The sequence below is a fragment of the Equus caballus genome, chromosome 12, assembly GCF_041296265.1.
Source record: "Equus caballus isolate H_3958 breed thoroughbred chromosome 12, TB-T2T, whole genome shotgun sequence".
NCBI classification, from domain to species: domain Eukaryota; kingdom Metazoa; phylum Chordata; class Mammalia; order Perissodactyla; family Equidae; genus Equus; species Equus caballus.
The window spans coordinates 30,557,692-30,572,157 of NC_091695.1; the positions used below are offsets into that span (position 1 = coordinate 30,557,692).

The 14,466-nt window shown below is 41.7% G+C and overlaps 1 protein-coding gene and 1 pseudogene across 1 annotated transcript; both read right to left on the minus strand.

The window, feature by feature from the left end:
• Positions 1-4,982: 4,982 nt before the first annotated feature.
• LOC138916662 (olfactory receptor 4D11-like) lies at positions 4,983-5,918 on the minus strand. Its single transcript, XM_070229727.1, has one exon. The coding sequence runs from the start codon at positions 5,916-5,918 to the stop codon at positions 4,983-4,985; it is 936 nt and encodes a 311-aa protein (XP_070085828.1).
• A 7,546-nt stretch (positions 5,919-13,464) lies between these two features.
• LOC138916493 (olfactory receptor 4D11-like) lies at positions 13,465-14,218 on the minus strand (annotated as a pseudogene).
• Between the last annotated feature and the right edge of the window lie 248 nt (positions 14,219-14,466).

Sequence of the window (14,466 nt, forward strand, 5' to 3'; positions counted from 1 at the left end):
CGTTTACGCCTTTAACAAAAGGTCAGCTCAGAACGACGCAGAGAGCACAGGCCGGTGTTGCAGTAGCTCTGCTGTGCTAGGCGCACTCTGCTGTGCTAGGCGCACTCTGCTGTGCTAGGCGAACTCTCAGCCACGCCTCCCGGGTCTGCTCGCCCCACACGCAGTGTCCCAGGGCTCGCCCGCAGTCGGCGGGGATGGGAGCCATTCGCAAGCCAGGTGTGGCCACACTGAAGACTCTCTGGACCCTTCCCACCGCTAGAACTCTGTCGAGCCTCCTTTAGCCTCATAATTGCTGCCCTTAAGTTTCTCTTTTCAAGTCTCACATCATGCACTTTAAGGTAATTGTGGGTTTGGGGTTTTCTTTGCTCTTTTGCTGGCTAAGTCCTGTGCTCATGGGGATGGGCTCCCCAGGGTCTGGGGAGGAGCGTGTCTCCCCTGTATCTCCGGCAGGTGGATAGCGAGGTGGGCGTCCGGGTGCTGTGGGTGCTGTCCTAACCACCGACATGTCATCGAGTGCATTCCCAAATAGCTCAGAGGCTTCTGTTTCTGACATTTCCTTAGCTTAACTCCTCGGTGAGGAGTAGTAGCCAGTGGTTTTGCAACCGCGTGTCCTTGACTCAGTGGGGCACCTTTTGGAGTCCTGTTGTTTGAGGCCAGCGCTGCGTGCGCCCCCTCCACCTGGCACACGCCGAGGGCACACCCAGTGCAGGGAGGAGCAGGGCTGGCGTGGAGGATCCATCCTTCGCCTCTTCCCGCTTTCAGTGCTTGTTGGCCTCCTGGGCTGTGAGCCGGGTCTCCCGTCTCTGCCTCTGTCTTCACGTGGCCCCACCCTGTGTCTTGTCTTCTGTCTCTTACGAGGACACTTGTCACTGGCCCACCTAGGTCATCTGGGATGGTCTCACCTCAAGACGCTTCACTTAGTTACACCTACAAAGACCCCTTTCCCAAATAAACTCACGTTCACAGGATCCTGCGATTTGCACACAGACACATGCTTGTGAGGCCCCCGTTCACCCCATTCCACCTTTCGACATTCTGGAGAAGAGCTGCCCTGCCCGGGAGATACCCGGATGGATAGACCTGGCTCTACCCCAAGGGACCCACCCCCCGGTGGGAACATGGTGAGCCGAGAGAGGGAGCCGTGACGCCCGGGCTCCTACATAACACGTGCTTAATGTGGCCTCTCGATTCCTCCAGTGTGGACTTTGCCTCTTGGCATCTCCTTCTGGGGGATGAGAATTTCAGCTTTCCCGCACCTCCCTTTCTCCTCCCCAGCTCCCAGCAGAGCTGAATCCGTGTTCACTGTTGCCATGAGGAAGGCTGGAGGTGTTATTCATTGCTGGGCCAAGTGGGTTACTATGATTACAACCGAGGGCACGTGTTGTGTGCCCAGTATTTACAGATGAAATGACCGTGTCTGGGATTTGCTTGACAATTATCTTGGCGGAGGGGTAGGTCAGGATATGGGTCAAACCAAATTGACCGTGTGGGTTGATAGTTGTTGAAGGTGGGTGATGGATTCATGAGGGTTTATCATAGTATTCTCTTTTTGCATTTGTGTGACATTTTCTATAATAATATTTTAATAGTTATTTTAGGGAGACCCTCTGTGTTTTAAACCCTCAGTCTTTAGATGTCGGGAAAAATTGCTTCTTGGTCCTCACTTTGGAATGTAATTTACCCAAGTTTTGAACATTAACTGCAGCCCACCCATTTTACACCACAACTCAGCATGCACGCACTACGTTTCATCCATTCTGTCGTGACTCCTTTGTGACATTTTGGTGTCTTTGAAGTCAGGATGTGTCTTACAAACGATGGCATCTTAGACTTGATGAACTATGGCGTACGACAAAACTTCACGTGGGCTGCAGCTTCTCTGCTGCTCCTCCCACTGACAGGTGGGGTCTCATCCCCTGCAGCCTGGCCAGCCTCAGTGACTTGGTTGACCAAATGAATGTGGCAGATGTGTGTTAAAGAAAGTGTGTTAAACCACACCAAGGACTGTGCTGTCTTCCTTCTAACCAAAATTGCTTTGCTTAGGGGGCTGGGAAATAAAGCTTAAATAAAAGGGTAGTGAGGGAAAAATCAAATCTTTGTGGCTACTGCCAGGGCCGCTGTTAGAGACTGAATGGTGTAGATTTATATGTCCAATTTCTGTTGAATGCAATATATTCATTGAGGCTATACAATTATCTTAATCTACATCTCTAAGATCCACAGCTCCCTTAGAATCTAGGAAGGTAGCACAGTGACAGCTGTTGATATTCATCAGGTTAATTACTTCAGAATAATTTTATGTTATTGGGTTCACAGGTACCCAGAGATGTTGATCATTGAAATATTCGATTCAGGGAACAATGTAAGAAGGGGTAGTTTGAAAGCTATGTGTGTGTGTCCAGAGCCAGTCAACCTTTCCATGGCTATTAGGAACAGAGCTTAAAAATAATAAAAGCTGATTTAATTGGAACAAATGCAACCCAGCTTTAGATTTTATGTCATCCAGAGTAATGATAATGTTTATGTAATCAGATGTAATTCTTTCTCCTTCTCCTGAAATATTGAATCAGATTGTGTTGTGTGTTTAAACATGGCTTGAGAAAGTCTCAGAGACAGTGATGTGGCAGGAGTTCTTTGGTCCTTGGTCTCCTGGGATTATGCCTCTGAGATACAATCAGTGATTCAGTCCCCATAGATCTTTGGTGCCATCCAATTCTGACATAGTGATAAAACTCTGATTTGAGTGATTCACAAGAGATAGGAAGGACAGAAAAGGACAAATTGGCATGAAATAGACTGTAAGGTGGTTTGTGGCATGCATTTTTCATAGGCAATTTCACATAGAAAAGCTTAGAGACTCGTGACCAGTGCTACCTGAGCAAAGGTAGCAGGACCTTATGAACGGTGACTTGACAAATGTGAATTATTCTTAGAATTTTCATGTTAGGGGAAGTAGGTCAATATGGTAAACATTTAGAATTTATAGACCAGGTGACAAGAAATGGCAATGAACCAGTTAGTTAATCAATGCTTATGGTGCCATTCCAGATCCAAAGTGGGACATAAGTAAAGTTTGTCCTCAACGCTCAGTATCCTTTGGCTAACTCTACTTGGGCTCTTCTCTGTCCTGGGTGATCTGACTTCTTGTTCTGATCCCTTATCCCTGCCAGAAAAGCCAAGGGTTTATATTTGATCCATTACTTTCTTTTAATATGAAACTATCCAATGCATTATGTCAACAGCTTCAGGATGACTTTTTAAGCTATAAAAATAACCAGCAAAGCTGTAGTCATGTTTTAATGACAGAAAGCTAGAAATTTGTTTTTTTCCTAGATTGACACCTGAGCTAAAACTGTTGCCATCTTTTTTTTTTGTTCTTCTCCCCAAAGCCCCCAAGTACACAGTTGTAGGTTCTAGTTGTGAGTGCCTCTGGTTGTGAAATGTGGGACTCCGCCTCACCGTGGCCTGACGAGTGATGCCACGTCTGCATCCAGGATCTGAACCAGTTAATCCCTGGGCTGCTGAAGCAGAGCACACGAACTTAACCACTTGGCCATGGCGCTGGCCCAAGAAAGCTGGATGAAAAATGCTTTGAATTCAATGTATATTCCTATGTTTTGCTACCCCATCAGTTTTTTCCAATAATGAGGAGTAGTGGCCCTGTAGTAGGAGAGTGTAACAGATCATTGGGGGTTGGGGTTAGGGTTCAGGTCAGAATGTGCATAATGTAGAGCAATTTGGATGGTATTAATAATGATATTTGCCTTTCACTGAGAATTTACTATCTGCCAGGCATTGTATGTTTCACATATACCATCTCATTTTAACCCTGACAACAACTCCATGAGATGGATATTATAAGTACCTTTTTATAAGTGACATATGACCTGTGAAGACATGAAATAATTTGCTCAAGATCACACAGTTGAGGGATGGCAGAGATAGGATTTGGACCCAAGGCCGTATGACTCTGAGGTTAGAGCATTCAGCTATAATGGTTTACTTTTACCATGCTTTCCCAGACAAAAACACTACCTTTTACTTCTTCACAAACACCAACAAATTGAAGACTGGATTGTTTAGAGTTTTATCTTCTTTAACCCTTCCTCTCTCTCTCTCAGGAAGTGGGAAGTGAAAAGAGTGTAAATTCTCAATGGAGAACCCAGTCTGAGATTGGCCCTGGTAAGGCTGGACTAGAAGATCAGTTCTTGAATAATGAGAATGGCTTGCTCGTTGTGTAGGATTTCTGAGGTTCTGCCTTTGTCTAAACTTATCACAAGAATGTGAATCTGGCACGTGCAGTTCTGCATAAGATAAATCCCTGTAGGCCATTATGGGAAGTCTTTCAAAGCTTCTTCGTTCCTTATAGGAATCCAGGAGGACAACAATTGTGTGCCTTTGAGGTTCTCAAGAGGTCACAAGCCCATGTGGTGTTCAACTAAGCAAAAAAAAGTCTTAATCTGTGATGGGCCATTTGTCCCCATATACGGGTGCTGCATTTGCAGTGATCATGAAATCTTTCTAGAACAGGATTACAGTTTGGCATAGACAGGTCCAGTAATGTAATACATTACATCCAAATGGTTTAAGAGCAATCAATTGGGTATCTGAAGACTTATCTCTGTGATTAAGTGGATATGAGTTCTTGAGCAAATCACTCTAACTCTAGGCTTCTGTGTACTTACCTCTGGAAAAGGAGTTGGATTTAATCAATCTCTTCACCTGCGATATAGTTGTCCTGACACATTGTTACTTTGTTCTTTGAATGGAAATACATCAATCAGCTCAATCCTGTAGCACTAGTTACTTTATGCTTACCAGAAGCTAGGGTTACCAGCAACCTATTAATTTACTAGAAAAATAAATTGTTACCTAGTACGTGTAGTTGGTTTATTGATAATATATTTGAGTATATAAATAGGACTCTGTGGGAAAAATGATGAAAGGAGTCCTTGGTGATGAAGAGGTTGGAAACTCTTATTCTATTCCACCACAGAAGGCATGAGTCTTCTCTTCAGTCTCTTCATGGCTGACTTCATTTCTTGGTTCCTCAGAGTGTAGATCAAGGGGTTCATCAGAGGGGAGATGACAGTGAAGGTGACAGAGATGGCTTTATCTGTGGGGAGGGCAGTGAAGGGCCGGGCATAGACATAGATGCAGGGCACAAAGTGCAGAGTCACCACCGTGATGTGTGAGGTGCAGGTGGAGATGGCTTTCCTCCTGCCCTCCCCTGCCTGAGACCTCAGCATCATTAGGATGACTGTGTAGGACACAAGCAGGAAGATAAACCACAGGGTACTCACTAAGCCATTGTTGGAAATCATCAGGAGCTCAAGTGCAGAGGTGTCTGTACAGGCGAGTTTGAGGACATGGGGGACATCACAGTAGAAGCTGTCAAGAACATTGGGTCCACAGAAAGGGAGGGGCAGCAATAGGGAAATTTGCATGATGGAGTGGACAAAGCCCCCCACCCAGGAAGCCAAAATGAGGGCAGTGCATCGCCCCCTACTCATGATGGTGACATAATGCAGGGGCTTGGAGATGGCTATGTAGCGATCAAATGCCATCACAGAGAGAGAGAAAATATCTGCTCCACCGAGGAGATGGAAGAAGAACGTTTGTGTCATGCAGCTAGTATAGGATATGGTCTTTATCTTTGACAGAAGGTCTGCCAGGACCTTTGGAGCAGTGATGGAGGAGAAGCAGATGTCAAGGATGGCTAGATTGCGGAGCAGGAAGTACATGGGGGTGTGAAGGCGAGGCTCACAGGTCACAGTGACCATGATGAGGAGGTTTCCCAGCAGAGTTGTCATGTACACAAAACACAGAAAAAGAAATAAGACCAAACTGAGATCTTGGGACTGAGTAAGTCCTAGAAATATAAATTCTTTTACCCTGGTGCCATTTCCCAACTCCATTGAATCATGTTTCTTCTTCTTTGTGTAGCTTGGAAAAAATTAAAAGTGTTATTTCAGAAAGGGTTTACTCCCCCTTAATAGATTCAGGTTTACAGTTGGGTATTAGGTCGGAAGACTAGTGAGGCATTATCACCACATGAAGACTCTTTCCAAGGTTATTGTTAACACATCCTACATGCCATCTTATTCCGTAAGCATGCAGTTAATTATTGTTTTCTTCTGTAAATTATATGTATTTTAGAAAATGCATAAAAGTAATGTTCTCAGAATAGAAGTTGTAAGTATCCAAGATAAAAAGGTGAATAGTAAATAATCAGAAAGGGAATATTTTGGCACAAGGGATACAAAAATGGATGCAGTTTGGTGTGTAAATAAGACAATGCCTATTTGGTACAACTGGGGTCCTTTGAGGTTTTACACAAATGTGGGGTTTTTTCCAGACTGGGTGCTCCATTTAAATGCTTTAAGAACTCCTATCTGCAAAATGATTGTCTTTGGACTGAATTTCACAGAAGCACTCCTCCCTTTTTTAGGTCACAGATTTAATGCTATGAAAAATCAGATAATTTTAAAGCTGTAAAATTCTTCTTTATCGTTCTATTTTTCCTTAAGGGGATTTATTTGTTTCTTTCTTTAATATACTTTAGGTACCAAAACCCCTGGATGTTGAATAACTCCTCAGCTATGAAAGAAAAGTGGTAACTCAGAGCTTCTCTTCTGTTCACTGGTCAAATTTCTTTCCTAAAAGCTATTTTTTTTTATTGCGCTATCATTGACATACGATAGACTCATGTGTTTGACGTGTACACTTTGATAAGTTCTGACATACGCATATACCCATGCAATCATCAATATGTTTAAGATAGTTAATTAATATGTCTTAATATATATTAAGATATAATAAGATATAAGTTAATTAATATATGTATCACTCCAAAAGTGTCCTTGTGACTCTGTAATATGTCCCCTCTGCCCCCTTTCTTCAGGCAAGCACTGATCTGCATTCTGTCACTATCCATTAGTTTGCATTCTCTAAAATTTTCTATAAATGGAATCCTAAAAGGTGTACGTTCTCTTTTTGTCTGGCTTGTTTCACTTACAAAATACATCCACGTTTTGTGTGTACCAATATTTTGTTCCCTTTTATTGTACGGATGTGCCACATTTTGTTTATCAATTCACTTGTTGATGAACATTTGGGTTGTTTCTAGTTTTTGGCTATTACACTATGAATATTCTTGTAGAGGTCTTCATGTAGATACATGTTTCCATTTCTCTTAGGTAAGTACCTAGGAATGGAATGGCTGTAACTCTTAAAATTCAATAAGAAAACCAACCACCCAATTAAAAAAAAAGGGACAAATGGTTTGAACAGATACTTTAACGAGAAGATATAGGTTTAGCAATTAAGCATATGAAAAGATGCTCAATGTCATTTATCAGTGGGGAAATGTAAATGAAAGCTATAATGAGATAACAGTGCACATTTATTAAAATGGCTAAAATAAGAGAGAAGGGGTTAATATCCAAAATATACAAAGAACTCATACATCTCAACAACATAAAATCAACAACCCAATTTAAAAATGGGCAAAAGATCTGAACAGAGATTTCTCCAAAGAAGACATACAGATGGCCAACAGGCGCGTGAAAGGACGTTCAACATCATTAGCTATCAGGGAAATGCAAATTAAAATTACAATGAGATATCACCTCTCTCCGGTCAGAATGGCTATAATTAACAAGACAGGAAACAAGTGTTGGAGAGGATGTGGAGAGAAGGGAACCCTCATACATTGCTGGTGGGAGTGCAAACTGGTGCAGCCACTATGGAAAGCAACATGGAGCATCCTCAGAAAATTAAGAATAGATCTACCGTATGATCCAGCTACCCCACTGCTGGGTATTTATCCAAAGATCTTGAAAACACAAATGCATAAAGATACATGCACCCCTGTGTTCATTGCAGCATTATTCACAATAGCCAAGACTTGGAAGCAACCTAGGTGCCCATCAAGGGAAGAATGGATAAAGAAGATGTGGTATATATTCATAATGGAATACTACTCAGCCATAAGAAATGATGCAATCCAGCCATTTGTGACAACATGGATGAACCTTGAGGTTATGCTGAGTGGAATAAGTCAGAGGGAGAAAGTCAGATACTGTATGATCTCACTCATAAGTAGAAGATAAAAACAACGACAAACAAACACATAGCAACAGAGATTGGATTGGTGGTTACCATAGAGGAATAGGGGAGAGGGGAGGGCAAAAGGGATGATTTAGGCTCACATGTGTGGTGACGGATTATAATTAGTTTTTGGGTGGTGAACATGATGTAATCTACACAGTCTTCGAAATATGTTACGATGTACACCTGAAAGCTATATAATGTTATGATCCAGTGTTACTGCAATAAAAAAAGAAGATTGACATATCAGAGTTGACAAAAATGTAGAGGAACTGTAACTCTGGTGGGAATGTGCAATGATGCAACCACTTTTGAAAACAATTTGTCACTTTCTTAAAATGTTAGGCGTGTGCTTACAATATAATCATTTTGCTCTTGAATTCCTTTCTTTTTTTTTTTGCGAATCCTTGAAATGGACTTAATTTCTTTCTTTGCAGTTTATCTCCTTTTTCTTACCATAATCAGAAAGAAAAGAAAGGTGAAAGTCACTTCTCTCACTTTTTTGGGGTGTTTTCCAGTTCAAATGAAGATATTTCTTTTCACCTAGCTCACTTTCCATTCAAGTTGTCTTTCTTCTGTATACAATTTTGTCGAAAGTCTACTTAATATGGAAAACTAAAAAAGCTACCAAGAGTTATCAGAGCATGCAGGTAGATACCTGGGGGCCTCTAGCATAGCACAGCCTGTTGCAATCCCAGCTGGGTACTTACTGCTTACGCTACAGGAGAAGTTAGTTTACCCCTTTGGCCTCAGGCTCTGCATCAGTATCTGGAAACGATAGCATCTCCCTCATGTGATTTTTGTGAGGATTAAATGAATTAATATATGCAAAAGCATCAATACTTAGAGCATTGCCTAAGCAATAATAAGTATGCTCATACGTGTGTTACCTTAAAGTAAAACGCTGGGTTAGTAACTGTCTCAGGCACACAGCTTCTTAAATGTACTGACAATCTTTTAGAAGAGTTGTATGTTTTCCAGAATCTGTATTCTAAAAAGCTTCATCAGAACATACTTTTTTTGGGGAAAATAGGAGGTACTTTTCTTTTACTGTCAATGAGAGTGGCCCAGAGGGTGGTGACAGCGTTTGGTAGTAAGGAGAGCACTTGCGTGGTTTGGTTTCTTATCTGACAACATCTTAGCAGACTAGAGAAGTCAAGTGCTGGTCTCTGCAGTGAGAGCCATCTGGGCTCAAGTCCTGGCTTTGTCCCTGTGTGACTTGGGTAAGTGAGAGACCTCATGGAGTCTCCACTTCATCTGTGGAATGGGGATTATAGTAATACCCACCTCACAGGGAAGTTATCAGGATTAGGTGAATTAACATACATAGAGTCTCAACATACATGACTGGTTATCTGTTATGATTAGTACTATGTTGGGTAACCTTAACATGGGAGACTCATCAGGAAATGGAGTGTGTTGAACCAAAATAGTAGCTGAGCTATCAATTCTGACTAGTTAAAGTGGGGAAATAATCACCAGAAAACACCAACTCAATATAGTTACTAAAGATATTGAGGAGGTCTTACCTACTTATGATATCCTTCCACAGGGACTATGGAATTGTAAATAATAGACTATGGTCTACACAGAAGGGTAGAAGGTACAGTACCTCAGACCCCAAGTCAGTACTGTTTGTCAGAGAGGAATAGGTCCTACGTTCACAAAATACTTTTGGTAATTCAGATAACATCCTCTGCCTTGTGCTCCATGTTTCTGCTATTTTTACTCCATCTATTTAACAAATATTGATAGAAAGTTGGCAGAGTTCTAGGTTATTTGAGAGAAATGAATATAATCCAAAACCAGTGGAGAAAGAACTGAAATTTAATAATATGACATTGATGGGGACCGTCTAAAGACAGATGAGGTGTGTGTGAGAAAAGGGTGATTTCTCTCCAAGAGGCTCAGAGGAAGCTGCATGGAGGAGGTGACATTTCTGTTTGGGGCACATGGGAGTGGAGAGAATGGGAGATCTGGCTTTAGGGGACCAGTTGAATATATAACAGTTGCTGATGAGTGGGAAGTTTGGCTGGAAAGAAAGGATCCAAATATGTAGGCACGGAAAGACATGCAAAAGAAAATCGTTGTTACAAAATTTTTATTGTTTGATAAATCTAAGGGAGGGTATGTAGGTGTTCACTGTATTATTCTTTCAACTTTTTTGAAATATTTTATTTTCTTTCTAGTTTTGAATTTAGCATAAGAAAAACCTCTGTAGATTTCAGTTTCAAGAGATCCATCTATAGGATGAGAAAATCTCATTGTTTTTTCTGAGAAAAATCTCTTGTTTGTGCAATTCAAAGGATCCTGGAAAAAAAGAGCTTCCTCTGCCTACTTCCAAACTAAACTCATTTCTATGACTCTCCTTTCACAATATCTTCTTTGTTCATATTTCTTAGCTGTGCTGTCTGCCACTGACAGTTCACCCTGGAATGCAGCATCTTGTGTATATATTTCATTATTTTTAGTCAAAGTGTATTTATGAATCTTACAATTCCATCTAGATTTCAGTTTTTCTCACTCTTCTCTTCTCACACTTATTCATCGACACCCAGACACCATAGTCATTCACACTCATGTAGAGTTATGTTTCTTACCTAAAATTTCCAACCTCCTTCTCAAACATCTTGAATAATGTTCACACGAACCTTGGGAGTCATTCAGCTTCAGGAAATTTTGTTAAATACGCCTCTGAAGGCCAGTGATTTCAGTGGCTTCCTGTCTATCTTTACGTGGAAAAAGGCAGACTCAGGGAATAATATTTCCTTGGCTCTTCCACACTGATTCACAGTGTTCCATCATATGTACCAATTTGTCAATCCCAGAACTAGTGTGAGAATTATCAGAGGGCATATAATTGGATGTGGCTGTGGAAAAATTCTACTGATGGAGAGGTGGTTTCAGTGGGAGTAATCAAGATGTGACTCAGGCACATGTCCTTAGGAACACACTTTTTGTGTAGGATCTAAAAGTTTTTAGCAGTGACAAAGATTCTCCCCTTGACCAAACTCTACTCAGACTCCCCTGAACTTTTCAACTAGGCCTCCACTTTGAGACCTCCATGCTTGTCTCTGCATTGTCCAATTTTAGCAAGAATTCTGCTAATTCAGTTTAGCCAAAATCCCCCAACCTCCATGTTGATCACCCTCAGTATCTTATCAGGTTCCTCACCATTCTCCATCCCCCAAGTGATATTTGATCACCGTGGCCTGCCTTCAGCAAGAATCCTGTTAGGTCAGCTTACCAGAATTCTACCTTACCTCTTAGTAGATTTTCTATTGGGACATAAATGCCTATTCTTAGGGATTCTGCACAACTTCCTTAGCAGTTTCACCCACGTAGGGTAATTCCTGAAGTGTGACACACAAGTATTAGAAGGAGCCATTGGACCTGAAAGGATTATGTAGACGAGAGTGAAGGAGCTCTCAATGGGCAGATGAAGAAAGTGGGTGATGGAGTTCTCACAGGACACACATGTCACCAGGAAATCCACGCTGGATCCATCAGCAACTCCTACTTGCTCGACTTTCAGAGTTTTTCACCATTCTCACCACCTCCACTGTTACTACCCTAAGTTATGTCTTCATTATTTCTTTCATGGGACTATTGTTGTAGCCTCTTAATTGGTCTCCCTGTTTTTGTCCTCACCTCTCTTCATTCTATTTGTAACAGGAGCCCCTGCAATTCTGTTAAAACATGCATCACTATTCTGCTCTTCAAAGCCCTTCAGATGCATCTCATGTTATTTAGAGTGAAAGTCATAATCCTCACAATGGTCTAAAAGGTCCTAAGACCTGGTCCCGTGGCCTCATTATCTCTCTGACTTCAATCATTACCTGGCTCCTCCTTGCTTCCTCTCATCTTCTTATGAAGGCCTGGGCACAGCCCCACCTGAGGACCTTTGCATGTCTCATTTTTGAACTGACATTTGTACTGCGACATGAACATTCTTCTTATTTCAAAAATTTTAAGATCTAGGATCTACCTTCAGAAATAAGAGGCCAAAAAGAAAACCTCCCAACAGCTGTAAATGGCAGAAAAATAAGCAAATAAAAACCAAACTCATATTGAACAATGTTTTTCACTTCATACCAACATTTTTTAATGCATATGTGTAATCTGAAGCAGCTTCACAAGTTTCTGTCATTTTTAGCTAGTCATGTTAACAGACAATAATAATAAATCCATTGTTTTATTACCCTTATTCTCCAATGATTTGAGGAACAGAAATGAGTGAGAGGCAATATCCATTCACTGAGATTTTCAATTCAACCATCTTTTGAATGTTTTCTCTGTTTCAGTTGCTGTGCCAGGTGCCGGGGGTAGAATAAAGAAAGCATAGTGCTACTGGGGGAATAGGAAGAAGGAGGACAGGGAATTGGAACCAAGGTCCTGAGTGCAGTGCTTGAGCTGAGCCCCAGTCGCTGAGGCAATGTGGTGGAAATGTGGCCAGTAGGTGTGGGGTTCAGAGGAAGGTCAGGGTAATGACCTACACGAGGTCACAGAACCCGTAGTTATTGGGGTCCACATTCTAACTCAAACTGTGCTAGCTCCAGGGCACCTGCACTCAACCACTGGAGTTTAGGCTTTAGATGAAAAATCATCAGGTAACAGTTATTTAATTTATTCATATCAGAAAGTCAGAGGAGGAACTTAATTTGAGTGTGTTTACTTCATTAAAATGACATTATTTCGTGAAAGACCTTAGTAATCCAATGTCCAAGCTTTGTTATGTTTCTAATATGTGTCTCAGCCCCTTTCCTGGCAACATGAATATAGTGGAGATGTCTGAGTATGTATATATTTGCTTTTTCTTATTGTTAATTTTATTTAGACAATTGGAGATTTCCATGTTGTTGTAAGTAATAACCAAGAGTGGTCCCACCTTAATCCATTTTCCCCCAATGATCATTTCACAATCTATATGTATATCAAAACATCAAGTTGTACATCTGAAATAAACAACATTTGTATTTCTCAATTATAAGCAATAGAGCTGAACGAACCCCCACAACAATTCCAATGTGATAAAATTGTCTGAGTGCATACAGATTCATTTTTCTTTATTTCTTCCAAGGCTGTACTGCATAAGCATTATGCAACTCTCCAGCTAACAATTTGATTTCTCTTTTGCAACATGAAATGTATCTTTTTACATTATTACTGCATGCCAATCAGAATCTTTGAAAGTCATGTGTATCTTAGTAGATATATCAAAATTATTTAGAAATCCTTTAGTCAATCTGGTTTATTTGATGGACAATCATTTTAAAAGGTGGTGAGAAGGAGTTAGCAAACAGTCTACAACCTCTCAGAAGGTATAAATCTTCTTTTCAGTTTGCTGATGGCTCACTTCATCTCCTGGTTCCTCAGAGTGTAGATCAAGGGGTTCAGCAGAGGGGAGATGACAGTGAAGGTGACGGAGATGGGCTTATCCATGGGGAGAGCACTGAAGGGCCGGGTATAGACATAGATGCAGGGCACAAAGTGCAGGGTTACCACAGTGATGAGTGAGGTGCATGTGGAGATGGCCTTCCTCCTGCTCTCCCCTGCCTGAGACCTCAGCGTCATTAGGATGACTGTGTAGGACACAAACAGGAAGATAAACCACAGTGTGGTGAACAGCCCACTATTGGAAATCATCAGTAGCTCAAGCACAAAAATGTCAGTACGGGCTAGTTTGAGGATCTGGGGGACATCACAGTAGAAAGTGTCAAGAACATTGGGTCCACAGAAGGGGAGGGGCAGCAACAGGGAAATCTGCACGATGGAGTGGACAAAGCCCCCCAGCCAGCAGGCTACAATGAGGGCAGTGCATCGCCCTCTGCTCATGATGGTCACGTAGTGCAAGGGCTTGGAGATGGCCACATAGTGATCAAATGCCATCACCGACAAAGAACATACATCCACCCCTCCAACAAGGTGGAAGAAAAACATCTGGGTGGAGCAGCCATTGAAGGAGATGGTCTTTCTCTGTGACAGAAGGTCCACCAGAACCCTTGGGAGCTGTGATGGAGGAAAGGCAGATGTCGGCAATAGATAAATTACGGAGCAAAAAATACATGGGGGTTGAAGGCACGATTCCCAGGTCATGGTGACCATGATGAGGAGATTTCCCAGCAGAGTTGTCACATACACCCACAATAGGAAAAGTAGAAGACCAAGTTCAGTTCTTGATTCTGGGTTTGGTCAAGGAAAACACATTCTTTTACCCTGGTGCAGTTTTTCAGCTCCATTGAGTCATCTTTCTCTCACTTTTGTTTCAAGCTACTTCATATCATACTTGGCTGTTTATTTTGTTTCCTTCCTAAGCACTAAGAACGCAATTCAGATTGTTCCTCCTGCGGTTGT